Source organism: Saccoglossus kowalevskii, chromosome 2, assembly GCF_978046115.1.
Source record: "Saccoglossus kowalevskii chromosome 2, keSacKowa6.1, whole genome shotgun sequence".
NCBI lineage: Eukaryota > Metazoa > Hemichordata > Enteropneusta > Harrimaniidae > Saccoglossus > Saccoglossus kowalevskii.
Window position 1 is genome coordinate 7371754 of NC_140642.1, and position 14395 is coordinate 7386148.

General features: G+C 35.5%; 1 protein-coding gene across 1 annotated transcript; it reads right to left on the bottom strand.

The window, feature by feature from the left end:
• Positions 1-106: 106 nt before the first annotated feature.
• Positions 107-12477, bottom strand: LOC100372758 (betaine--homocysteine S-methyltransferase 1-like). The gene is made up of 9 exons (XM_085506040.1): positions 12440-12477; positions 10800-10938; positions 4351-4487; positions 3906-4097; positions 3344-3491; positions 1853-2041; positions 1340-1470; positions 1056-1153; positions 107-331 (listed from the first exon to the last, which is right to left on the bottom strand). Exons 1-9 carry the CDS (start codon positions 12443-12445, stop codon positions 241-243), a joined length of 1131 nt encoding a protein of 376 aa, XP_085362166.1. The 5' UTR covers positions 12446-12477; the 3' UTR covers positions 107-240.
• Between the last annotated feature and the right edge of the window lie 1918 nt (positions 12478-14395).

Here is a 14395-nt window from a genome sequence, read left to right on the forward strand (position 1 = left end):
GAGTCTTACACATTAATGCACAATGTTAATTAACAATTAACTAAGTTGTAGTAATTCATTACGTAAAATATAATTGGAATGAGTAGACACAATGAAGTACAAGAAGTGAAGCTGATGCCACAGTTAGATTTATTATATAGACTTATTACAATACGAGAAATTATAGACGAATTAATAGATTCTTTTATTACTGAACTTGAAGTCCAACGTAAAATCCAGCAGTTTCATTACATAACCGTGCTATCCGTCAAACTTATCTATTTTTGCCAGATCGGGCGCACCAACCCTCCCCGCGGCAGGGTTTAAATTCATCCAGTATTCTTTCGTGATTCTGAAATGTAATAACAAATGAATAATAAAATTAGACAATTTAAACGACTTTATTGATTCATATACGATTAGAATAATACAATTTAACGGTACATGTACTACCTTATAGTGTTTGGCGTCTGCATGCATGCTTTGTTAACGTGTGTGAATTGAACAACACATAGGTAACACATAATATTATCAGGTTGTGGTTACACAAACATAATTAGGTTCGCCCTTACTTCAGGGCAGTAACCACAATTTGTCACTAAATATAAAAGGTGACAGGACTAGACTAAACTAGATTATTTGTATTTGATTATAAGAGTGGCTTATTCTATAAGCTACTAAAATATAATATTAACGGCAAGTATGTCATGAAATGAAAATATTGTCCCCAGAACAGAGGAGTAAAACAACGCTGTATAAGTAAACTACAATGACACTACAATAAACTACTAGTATTTATCATCATAAGCATGTTTATTCTCAAGTAAATAACTAGACGTTTATATTTATATTCACGTCCAGCATTTGAGGGTAACTTGCACCTCCTGAACAACCTCAAAAAACAGACCTGATGAGTGTGACATCGCAGTACAGTCAACATGCAATTCTGAGTGCAGAACTATAATAGTTTGAGATAGCTGACAGTGTTGTAAATCACCTACAAATTTATGTATGGACGTATACTGTAGGATGATGATACTACATGTGTGTATGAAGTCATGTATTATTATACCTACCTATGTGTCAGGGATTCGAAGCTACTTTGCGCCATATCTATCCCCCACAGTGAGTTTTTATCATGGCCCGGTGGGCGGAATCCTCTCTCTTCTGCCAACTATTAATTAAAATAGGATAGGTTATAGCACCACGTTTCAATTCAAAGGCCATACATCGTCAGTATTACAAATAATGCACAGTGTATTTGCTAATTTAGCTAATATATCCTATAAACTTTCACTTGACAATTCTGTGAGTTAAATGAATACACTTTCCTATCAAATAACGTATCATGAATACGTACCTCCTCTGCTATCGCCCTGATATGATATGGTTCGAATCCACAGCATCCTCCAATGTAATGTATCCCTAATTCATAGGCTTCACGTGCAAACTTGTGTGCTTCAGCCCGTGTTATTATACGAGATTCCATAGCTGAGAGAATAAACGAGTATCAATTGAACTTACTACTACCTATAACATAATCCCCATGCCAGTCGAAAAAAGAGTTACTTTCAATTTTAAAACCCCAAGGCCTGTCAACGGGCATTTCTGGGAGTATTTGTTTTATCTTTATAATAAAGGTTTTCCAAGTTATATTCAGAAACAATAACTGTAACCTGGTAGAAATGACAAGACCAATCACCTTCCTAAATTACAATCAATGAAGTTAAATCACTACTTACAACACCATACATATAAGAAGTGATGTCTGGTGGTAAATAAATAACTGGCAAAAATGTAATTAGATTGCATTAGTTTATAGATTTTTTATGCAAATAATATAATCTGTTCTGGATACTAAATCTCATCTTACCAAGTGGATATTCTGGCAATGCCATATACCCTCCAAAACTTTGGTTAGCCTCGTGTGTGTAGAACCCAACTGGTTGTGCCATCAGAAAAGGCTTCAATCCAGCTTCATCCAATGCAGACTTTATTACTTTCATAGTTTTTATACAGTTTTCTGGATCAAATAGGCAGTTTATGCCCACCAAATCAGCACCTGTAACAGCAGTAATTAATTATTCATCAGTATGTCAACCAACATTTTTTTCAAATAGCCATTACTGTCATTATCTGATTAACAATACATGTATAAATAACCAAGTAGACTAATACTAATTATTAATATACATGTAGTAGCTACATATTCAGCTACATTTAAAGCATGTCAATTTTGTAGTATGAAAATAGAAATGAATGGTGCTTATCAACAAAACGAATTTATAGATGCATCTATGATATATTAGTTAGAGGTAAAGGGTGAACAACTCGTACACAGCTTCAAATATCTTGGGTCAACAATCCCAGAAGATTGTTTCCAGCGAAACAGAAGTCAAGAACAGAATTATATTTAATGGCAACCAGTGCCTTGGCACGACTTCAAAAAATATGGGCTGCAAAGAATATTTCCATGGCAAACAAGATTAACCTAATGCGAGCAGTAGTAGCGTCTGAGATGCTCTACGGATGCGAAAGCTGGACTATGACAATGACGAAAATAAATGCATTCAAAATGAAATGTTACAGAAGACTCTTTGGTATCACATGGCGACAAAACATTCAAAACTAAGAGGTATAAATGAAACTAAAAGACCAACTGAAAGAAGGACAATAGAACATCTAATTGAAACAATTAAGAAAAGAAAATTGCAATTTTTTGGACACCAATCGAGGAAAAACAGTCTAACAAAACGTATTATGCAAGGGAAGGTTGAAAGATGCAGAAACAGAGAACGGCCAAGAAGAGAATGGGAAGACGACAGACGAGAGCAGCTTTATCATCTTGCTGATGACAGATTGGGCTGGAGGAGGTGCGTCTGGTCATGGGTGCACCAACGGCCTCCTGAAGCTATGGACTAAAGAAGAAGAAAGAAGATGTAGAGCGAAACAATTTTAAATATTCTATACTGAACTTTTCAAGCTAAACGATTTGGTTCTTCACACCATCATGGATAATTGAATATTGTCGTTTAAAATTGATAGGAAATATTCTTCACAACTTGATTGATCCTTGTATCATCAAAACCATACACAAATATTAGAATCTTTATTTTATAAGCCCAGCACGGTTTGTAGATATTTGCTTGAACGTAATGAATATTTATAACCTTGATAAAGCTGACAATTTTGATTCGTGTTGATGATAGGATACCAGTAGTATTTACAACACAAGTTAAATGTAAGTTATATACGCCTCTGAAAGCAAGGTTTGAATTGTCACAATGGACATCAATGTCATTATAATGCTAATTTAAAAAATCAAATAAATTAATTACATCATGAAATAGCTTCTAGTACATGCCTGATTTAGCCATTCTGATAGCACATTCTGCTGTGCTAACCCCATTCATGTCTCCCATTGTTGAGATTCTCATAGTTGCAGCTACGGGTTTTCCATATTTCTTCATGACTTCAACACCCCACTCAAGTTCCTCCACGTGACCAAAAAACTGAAACATACATTAAATATTATGATATACACAACTATATATACTGTTCATTTTAGTCATAATATTGAAATCAAAACATTAACTAGTATTGGTTTCATTATTATTCATTAAAACATCTTGATGAATGCTTATACTATCAAAACAACAAAACCATTTCCTTCTTTTTTAAATTTATCAGTTTAAAAATGAAACAGGTTGGAATTTGTTTATTTCAACTAAAATTTATAAATAAATAGAAGAAAAAAATGATCATTGAACAGATTCGTTTGCTTCATTTTATAATCACAATCTGTCATTTTGACACAAGTTGTTGACAGACGTTTCATGACCATAATGTAATGGTATTCATTTGATGAAGATTTTTTTATGTGCCCAGGTGTGGAATCATTATACATGTACATCATTGCTACTCACCTCAGCCAGCATAAAATCGACGTCCTTTTCAATGAAAACCTCACATTGTTTATCAAACTCTTTCTGTACAACTTCTTTCCCCAAACCTTTCATGTAGCCAGGTGTTGGTGATATGCCACCACATACCAATGCATCGCCCTCGTCTGCCACTTGTCTAGCAATGTCACATGCAGCGTTGTTCAACTGTTTACTCTGTTAATTAAATTAATAAACTAAGTTTGAACAGAAACAAATCAAACCACAGTACCTATAAGTCAACAAATATAATTCAATGTGTAAGAGAAAGTTGATATAACATGAGTAAATGTTCAAATTATGCACAAGCCTTGTGTTATATATTTTAAAAACCAAGAATAAATTAGTGGATGTGCATTTTACTTTGGTCCAACTGCTAAAGGAATCTCCATATAAACATGCAAATCACAAAACCAACAAAATATTTTACCGTGATCTTGCCAACATCTTCTGAAACACTTCTGTCCGACACTCCTTTATGTTCTAATTTATCGTCTGTTGAGTAGAATGTGAATGCCTGCACAACATCAGCACCTGCGCGGACAAACTCGCGACTAAGTTGTCGAACTGAAAATAAAGTAAATATAATTACCACTGACCCCATATCCCACACGAGAAAGACAGGATATCAAATATACTCATCTGCATTAGCTTTGTGGTCGATAATGCCTGCTCACAAAAATATATGTGACACAGAGCAACAAAAGCTGATAACGTTCTCTTTTATTCACTAGATTATGGCAGGTATACTCTAAAGACCACGTGGGAAAATTTATGGTGAAACTACATTTACTAGACTCCAATTGCCAATTTTTATAGGTATTCACATTGTCCTCACTTAAGTCATACAAACTGGCTTATTAATAGTTCGGGGTAATTGTAGTTATCAAAACAATGGTTATTCGCCAAAGTCACATCTGATCCATTGAAATATTGATCAGCAGAGTACATATCTCTCATGGCGAGATCTACCTATCAATAACACAAGGTTAAAGTTCCTGCTGAGACTGATGCTAAAATTCAGGAGTGTAACAATCACAACTTGATGAGGTATGGCAATTGAGTTTTAAGTCATCTAATATTTGAATCACTAGACATCCAGTGTTGTGTACATAAGTTGTGCATTTTCAAACCAAGCTTATATGCTTTGCTCATGAGTGTTTTACTGGCAAATCCCATATCCACATTTTGATGACAAGAGTGTATCTCCCTAGCTCGAGTAAACAAGCTGGATTGGGAGCCCTGCTATTTAATTTTAGCAAAATCTTGCAAAATGTGATGTGTATTTTTTTTCACTGGAGCTGCAAAGTTACACAAATCCTTTGTGTGTTTAACGATGTCACCTGACCATATTTCTCTACAGTACGGTATGACTTGTTTAATTACTGCACCAAACATTTTCACATGAATTGGCAATGCGATACATGATTCCGAAAAGATAGTATTTGGTTCATTTTGAAGCAGTCTTTTAAAGCCTTGTTTTCAGATGTAGTTGTGTTTTATCTAATCTGCCTGTTATATTTAAATATATATCTCAAGATAAGTGTATGAAATTACTCTTTCTAACTCTTCATTGTTGATATAAAATTTAAATTTGGTTAGACGTTTACCTGCTTTATTGAAAATTATTACTTTTGATTTAGTAATATTAATTCCTAGCTTCTATGTCTTAAATTGCATGGTTGCAGGGCGTTAATAGCATTATGTAGGCCATATTTTGAGAGCAAAAGCAGATAATCTGCATAAAATAGGCATGCAAGCTGTTGTTTAACAGAGTTGGTGGACCATTGTGCAAGGAAATTCTTTGTTCTGTAATTTCATTCATGTATAAATTAAAAAGCAGGGGACTTAACCCACCTCCCTGTCTAATGCCTTTCTCAATATGGAAAGTATTGGCCAAACCATTTTTAATTTTCATACATTCTATTAGCTTTTACAATGTTTCAGTGTTCAATGTTGCTGAACTTATGTTCATCGCATGTCAGATGGAGTCAAAAGCTTTTTTTGAAATTATAAAACAACCAAAGAGATACTTTCCGCTATACATTTATTTATTCAGCAGCTGTTTTAGCACAAGGTAGGCAGTTAAGTCAGGCACTCTCTAAACAGACCAGCAAAGGATTCATTTTTTGTTCTAACAGCTCTCCATACTCCACTGTGTACCTCATTGAATAAACTCAACTATTATACTTGTAACACAAGCATTAGTATTGCAGTAAATCCAAGCATCTGATTAAAATACTTTTTGGGTGCCATTTTAACAACATTCAGCTGGGAGTAAATTGCAAATTACCATAGCATATGCTGTTGCATCAATGTCTATTCTTACAGAGGGAATTTAATGGGTCTCAATGTTCCAAACATCAGTAAACCAGTTATTCAATGGCCAAGATGTGCATAGATCTATTTGCAAAATGCTTCAACCACTTGGTGTTAATGCTGCGTGACCAAGCTTTGCAGGTTTTGCAGGCCTTTAGACAATATCTACTAACATGATAAATACTTTGTTTCCAACATTACCATTTAATCTTAACTTTGCCAACAAACTACATCACCAACTAGACCACACATTTTATCTCAACTTGACATATCTCACAGTGCAAACTTCAACTTCACTGGTCACCACCATTATAATCATAAACACTACACTTCAACCTCTAGACTATTGTAGGTGTGTTGGCAAATGACCTGTCAGATGTGTCAGTATTGTGTTCAGTGATAACAAGGGGAAACATACCGTACTTGGCCAGTTCTGTTTTATTAGTATGTGTCGTGAGTGGGGAAAGAGGGAATGGATAAACAGTTATTGTATCCCATGACATATAGTGCATCCCAAAACAAAGCTTGGTCAAACAGCATTTAACCTACAAACACTAGAGTGGTTGTAGCATTTTGAAAATAGATCTATGATCTAGAGAAGGATTAGGGTATGGTTGTATTGTGTGTATACATATGGCGCAGCCCCTCAATACCAAGTTTGGCAGCAATTTTATTTTATTTATTCTACATGTTTCGATGTTTATATTCCTTTAATAAGAATGGATCCTCTTTTTTTAAGTATATCCGAGTTACATCAAGGTGAAATTATAGACGTTGAGAGAAGAAAAATGTTGAACAAGGATTGATAAACGTAATAGTTTAATTCAAGTGACAGGATTGTCACCTGGTCTGCTTAATTACATGAACTAAGAGGTGTACCATATTAGAAAATCAAGGGCGATATGGCTGAATTCCTGATTCCCAAATTGATAACATTTTTGAATGTTTATCATTTTTACACTTGTGCATAGTGTACACCATTCTGCTTAGGCAAAAAAAAACGAAAAGGCAAATTTGCCTACAGTGAAATATTTTCATATTTTTGGGAGTATTTCCCGGGGAAGAGAAGAGCCCCACCCCCAGAAGGGACCAGGTGGTGGATCCACCTCTTCCATGGGTGGTTGAAGCGTGTCCGGGCTTCTACTCACACATGTTTGTAGTTCGGAAAGCTACAGGTGGCCAGTGTCCAGTTCTGGATCTAAGCAAGATAAATCAGTATGTGCCCCTCAATCGGTCCCGAATGGAGACTCCAAACTCCTTTGATTCGTCCATTTGGGCCAAGTATTCAAATTTGGCTGCTCCCCTCAAATTTGGGTGCTCGGGTTATGCACAGCTCTATACGTGTTCACCATAGAGTTGAAACAGGCGGTGGTGCTGCTGTATTAGTCGTCAGTACACATTAACCCATACACAACCAAAGCAAGGGGTTGTTGGTCGAGCAGATAAGGCTAACACAGGATTTACTACACCAATTAGGCTTTCGACTAAGAAGCAGACTTGGTGCATCTATCGCAGGTTAGTTGCCTAGAAATGAGCAGTCTATCGAACGTCTAGTCAGCGTTCCCTCTGTGTCTCTCCGAGAACTTATGCACATCATTGGAATGACAACGTCAGTTTGGATGGTAGTTCCCCAAGCTGCACTGCGCAGCCGCCGGTGCAACACACTTTGTTGCAACACCGGTCTCACCTACGAGAACTGAAGAAGCAAGTAACTCTCTCTCGGACCAACAAGAGATACCATGCCCTGGTGGATGGCAATTACCAACCTGGCCTTAGTTGGCAGTTGAGCACCACCAGTGTCAAGATGCAGGTGTGTTCCTGTCAAGTTTTTCCAGAACCTGGTGAATCAGTGGGAAGGGAGGAAAGGTGTATGCATCTATGTGGGCCCACGTGATCGATAATGTGACCATGGCCCATGCTCCTGGGGTCACGAATGTCGGGAGCTGAGCGTTCCTGGTTGTAGAAAATAGGTCTATCTTAAGACCGTCCCACAGCTGAAACAGTCTGGAGGCTACCCATTGCGGTACCTGCCACTCCGTGTTCTGGAAACGAAGTCACCACAAGAGGACATCCGCTTCACCTATTTCATATCAACCATATAATCCAGATTCCTCCCAACCACCCCACTTTCCGTAGTGATTGGCTTTAAGAGAAAACAGGGGAGTCAACATAAGGCAAGATGGCGCTGACCTCTTGACCTTGTTCACATGTTACGTGATGTGGAAGAAGAACTGTGAGCTCATGGGGCTTCCCCTGACCTAGATTTCTCTCTCCGTCATTGGCTGAATTGCAGATTAATGCATACAGTTCAAAATAGTCTATGGTGGGTATGAACTAGGTGAATAGGCGGGTTGAAAACCCTCTGTCTAAGTTCAAATTCATCCTAAATTAAAGAGATTGTGTATTTGACATTTTGTGCATAATATAGACAATTCATGCTTATATATTTATATTACTCTATTGCTTATATACTGTGGAATACTTTATTTTCGCTGGAATTAATTTTCGCTGAAAAGGCTTTTTGGACATTTGATATGAAATCAGAGGTACATTACTTGGGGTTTGCAACTACGGTGACATGATACCAAGACCATGTTTCAATCTCGCTCTCGCATAAGCGTTCCAGCTCAGAAAAATGCAAATGCGCATGCCCGAGGTAACTAGGATACTGAGATGTCCAGGTGAATCAAAATAGCTGCTCACGGATGACTGATTACGATAACTATATTTTCTGTACATTTTCGATGTATTACATTTTTTCACTATGAATGTGGTAATACATGTTTTATTGTTTTATTACAAACCGCCCATGTCATGTCATGTCAGAAGGTCGTAGCATCAGTCTCGCTATCTACGAGAAGAGACTTGAATGGGATCTTGACATGATGTCACCATACAGTACTATGCGCATTGCAAACCCCAAGTAATGTACCTCTGATGGAATTTATTTTCACTGATTTTTGATAAGTTTAATGTGAAATATTGGAAAAAAAATATATTCGCTGGATTTTATTTTCACGGAATCATCCCTTCTGCGAAAATAGTGAAAATAAAGTCCAAGCGAAAATAAAGTATTCTACAGTAGTCTGTAGAGAGAAAAAAGCAATATGCATAACCCTCTGAAGGCCAAAATGGTCAACCATAACCGAATCTATGAAAACTTTCAGCTAATCACTGCAATTTCTGACCTGGATATCTTGTAATTGTGAGCACAAAATTATTATTGTGTATGGCTTATCCCTAAACATCTACATGTGTATGTACCAAGTTTTATTGAATTTAATGAGTGATTGAGATATTGGTGGAAAAGTTAAATAATTGCTTATTTATATGCAAATTAGGTCATTTATATACACAGGTTTTAGGCAAAAACTAATCAAGTTTGCACATTATTCAATTCATTCAAAACTGTTTAATGGTACTTGAGAAACAAGTGAAAATGCTTAATATTGGCTAGTTAATAGACAAATTAGGTAATTAATATGCAAGGGATTTCAACCAAAGCTAATCAGTACTGTGTATTTCCCTGTAATATTTCAAATCTATGGCGAATTAATATTATTATTATAGATCTTTCACTGTAACACTGTTAGGGAGTATTTAAGGAAATGCAAATTCCAATATGGAATGATTACGTGTGTAATCGTCTTCTAATAATAAAAACAAACATGGCTGCCACATGGAGTTGACTGGACTCCACATAAAGAAGTTCGCTGATTCTGTTCTAAACTTTTTGGATTTCGGCATGATGTATCCTTGGAAGGAAAAGATGTATAATAATAAGGTTATTATGAGGATACCTCAATGTATGCACAAAGACAGTACAGTGGGAGTATCGTTTAAGTGCCACGTCCTGTTTGAGTGCATACTTTGAGGTATCCTCGTAATAACCTTAATATTATACATCTTTTTCTATCATTATTATCCCAGAACATCTATATACCAAGTTTCATTGAAATCTGTTCAATAGTACATGAGAAACAATTGAAAATGCTTAAATTTGGTTAATTAATAAGCTAATTAGTTTGTAACAACTCTTGATTGACAATTGTTAGTTGTATATTCCCTGCAAGCAAACATTTTTATTTTGCATATTAGCATACTAGTATGAGGGTAATTTACTGAATTTTGATTAAGTGCTCATAGATTGAAATAGAATTTTACCTTTTATGGCGCCCTCTATAGTCAAGAAAAAAAATCTAATACTTTCATAGATTTTCCTCAAATACACAATTGCCACAGGTTTAACATACTTTCTTCCAAAATTTGCTCAGAATTATCATGAATTTTTTTTAATAATGTAGAAATTCTATCAATTGTCCCTATTTTTGTCAACTGTCTGTCCCTATATAAATATTTATATTATAATTATTTATGAATTTCTATACAAATTTGTCATTCAAGTATCTAAGCAAACTGTTTATCCCGTTTATTTCTAGTTTATTTCTGTTGAATCGGTGTAACAGTAAAACAGTTTAATTAATCATTTAGTATACATAGAAATTACAATGATGAGTTGGTGTGTTTTTTTGTTAGTTATTCTATGTGATAAAAACACACCTGCATCGGGATACTGGTAAGCAGCTTCACTCGTCCATGGCCCAGCTTTCACATAGCCCCGTTTCTCCAATGTAAAAACAAAGCTACCATCTCCAATAACTGGTCTACCAGATTTCAATCGTTCTAATAAACCAACTCGCTAAAAATATGTAAGAAGATTAAATGATGTTAAATATGAACAATGTTATCCAGGTCTATTTGATGCATTGATGCATTGATGCATATTAAATTTTTAGGTCACAGTAGACTCGACCCTAGAAATATGAAAACAAATATTCCTATCTATTTTAGATTGATTATATTCACTGTGGCTTATCAGGTCACCTCTGCATGATTGCATGAGTAAATCAACAAGAGGAATTCTTCAAAGGTTTAGTCTCTTAAAGATTGGACGTTTATACAACAATCCCTGGGTAAATCTCAATAGAAAAATGAATCAATAAACTCAAACAAGTTAGGAATAATAATTTATCAAAACTTGGAAGAGACAATGTAGTTTTTTATGACAATTGTAATTAGTAAAAAACAAAAATTACTGTCACTGTGATATACAGTGTGTATATATATTCTTGTTATTGTGTTTTTTTTGTGTGTGATTATTGTCCATGGTTAATGTACTTCCAATTAATTAATTTGAGTCAAATAAAATATACTATACTATATATACCACAGGGAACCCAGGAACTATATATAATCAACTGTATTACGCAGTCTCTATGAGCGGGGGGGGGGGGGGGGAACGACACCCCACCACCACCCCCCGTGCGCGCGCTTTTAGGGAGTGCGTACAGTTGATCATAGTTCCTGGGCTCCCTGTGTATATACTATATAGTGCAGGCTGATCAGCCGGAAAAAAGTATTTGTGATTTTTCTCTCAGTTTAATGTTGTATGGGTTTGCACTAAATTTACTGCAGATACCCAAAATTTCTTTCTTTAGATTATATAGGTCCTTGTTGAACCATTTTGGTTTACATTTAGTTTTTTTTGGTTTTCTCCTGATATGTTTTTTCAGACATCTGCCAGCTGCTTCAATGTAAATACTTGAGAGCATAGTATTTGCCTCATCAATTGATTGTTGTGTATTGTCAAAATGTTAAAGTTATTAATTAAATTTGTAATATCTCTGCTTTGTAGCGTTAGGTTGAATATCAAATTTGACTCGCTATTCCAAATGTAAGTGTCAGTTTCATGTACTAATTTATCACTGTGGGAGTGTGTTATTTTCGAAATATTATTTGTGTAAATTGCATTTGTTTGAAGATGAAAAGTTATTTGGCAGTGATCTGAGAGTAATAAATTAAGAGGGTGAACATAGAATAGATTAATTTTGTTAAATAGATTATTGCTAACAATAGTGTAGTCAACTACACTGCTGCCTTTAGTTTGATGACAAGTGTACTTGCCAGTTTTATCTCCTATACATCTACCATGTATTGACGCGAGTAGATCGTCAGGCCAGTGTGGTGTGAATGTGTCTAATCGTGGCTCCATGATTTACCCAAACCTTTAGTAGTTGTGAGCCGGGAAGACAGTGTCAGCTACGTCTGTTACATTATACTATGCCACGTCGACGTACTGATATCAGAATAGTCAATCTAATAAGAAAGTCTGTAACACATAGTACAGTTTTTTATCTTACCGGCATATTGGCAACACTGCAACTCACGGTAGGGACTTCTGATTGAGACGCTTACGGTGGGTTATACCACTTTGACAGAGGTGTCCAGTTATCTTCTTGCATTGCCGTATATTCAAATCCTAGCCTTTCATTCTTTAAATTACGATTGTCATAGTATTATACCTCTGGTTTATATAGTATGAGGTCGTTGACAAAACGCTAATTTCAAAAATGGCAGATATACATTTTTATTATGCAATACCTCATAACATTATACAGGGGTCACAATAGCAGGCGAGTCCATGTTATGTCTTTGTGTATATATTATATATTGCTGAGGGCGTAGTGCGTGAAATATATGGAGGAAAAGACAGGCGAAGAATGTTTGACCCCGTCTGGTAGTGGTGACCTTGATAAGATTTAAATGACGAAGATTTGTCATCACGAGTTGTATAGGTCGAAGAGCTTCTTGCAGCCAAAAATTTATCCCACAGTGTTGCTTCAGCACTGAAACTATGCGATAAATTATATTTTTCAAACATATTTTTTGACACGTTTTTTTTTTGATGTCTTAGAAAATTTTCTATATTTTTAGTGGGTTCATAAAAAGGAGATGTAGTCATTGAAGTTTATTGAGACCGCTGCTAAACTGTTACTACCTGTATATGCATATTATTTTACCGCCCTCTAAAAACAGATTTACAGTGAACCAACAAATTTACGTACTGCAAGAAACTTGGTAGTATGCCATTGGTTAGTGCATTTAATTTGTTTGATGCAATCATTGTGCCAGCTATTTCTTATGGTAGCGATATGGGGGTACCACAATTCGGAAATCGAGAGGGTACAGACAACATTTTGCAGATATATCTACTTAGCATTAATAGTTGTGCAAACAATGTAGCGATGTTGGACGAATGTGGAAGGATGCCATTATGCTGTGGTTATTTCAAGTGTTGTATCTTATATTGGTTAAAATTAAATAATAAATAGCTGGAACTCCAAAACATGTTATATCATGCTTAAACGGCAAGACCCGCAGACTTACTTGGGAAACCCACATAAAAATTGCCTGTTCAAATATGATTTCGGCATTGTCTGGTTTGAAAAACAAGTTGCAGATACTGCAAATTTCTTAGGGATATTTACTCAAATAATAAAAAAATTGTTGTCAGCAAGAATGGCATGCCCCAATTTCACATTCATCCAGGCTGTGTACTTTCGGAAAAAATAAAGTAGTATTATAACCTGGAAGATTTATTGACAAGCTATAGACTAAAATATATACTGACGAGTTTTTGCTGTTTTGGCCATAAACATAATGTTGAATTAGGCAGACACACAAAAATACAGTTAGATCAATAAATTTTTAGTTTTTGCAGTGATACGTTTGAATTTAGCATGGTAGACAATTGAAATTCACTTTGTTTTCATATGTTCATTTTATAATGATCTAAGGGTTGATCTTTTGTCAATAATTTTATGCAATTATGCAAATACTGACAATCTGGGCTTACTTCGTCGCTACACAAACTGCCACACCATATATCATATAGCTCTGTATCTGTAAGTTTTCAAGCGACGAGATAAATATGTATCCAGCTTAACTTAGTACCATATGTTTACATGGATGTTGTATTGTTTTCAAAACGTGATATGCACTTTTCTACCCATTACATTTTGTACGATGTGGTGAGGCCCTGTACAGAAATAAAATTACATAATACAAAATTGACTAATACTAAAATGAATAATTGTAGACAGATTTCGACATGAATTTGTGCCACTTTTATATGCGCTAACATCTGTGAAGAGCAAAAAAGCTCGTGAGTAGCATTCTACCTTAAAATGCTTGGACAATAATGCTAAGATACGTACAGTCTTGTCTTTTTTGTGTACAATATTTTGCCGTAATGGATCAAGGGTGTGGGTGTGTTTGTCTGTGAGTGGGAAATGGCCTAGGACCCCTTCCCTAAA

What these genes read in the sequence shown, in the direction of transcription:
- LOC100372758 (XM_085506040.1), bottom strand. An exon ending in TCAGGGCGATAGCAGAGGAG is followed by an intron (nt 1,154 to 1,339) that starts GTACGTATTCAT and finishes TTTAATTAATAG; the next exon opens with TTGGCAGAAGAGAGAGGATT. An exon ending in TTCGAATCCCTGACACATAG is followed by an intron (nt 332 to 1,055) that starts GTAGGTATAATA and finishes ATTACATTTCAG; the next exon opens with AATCACGAAAGAATACTGGA.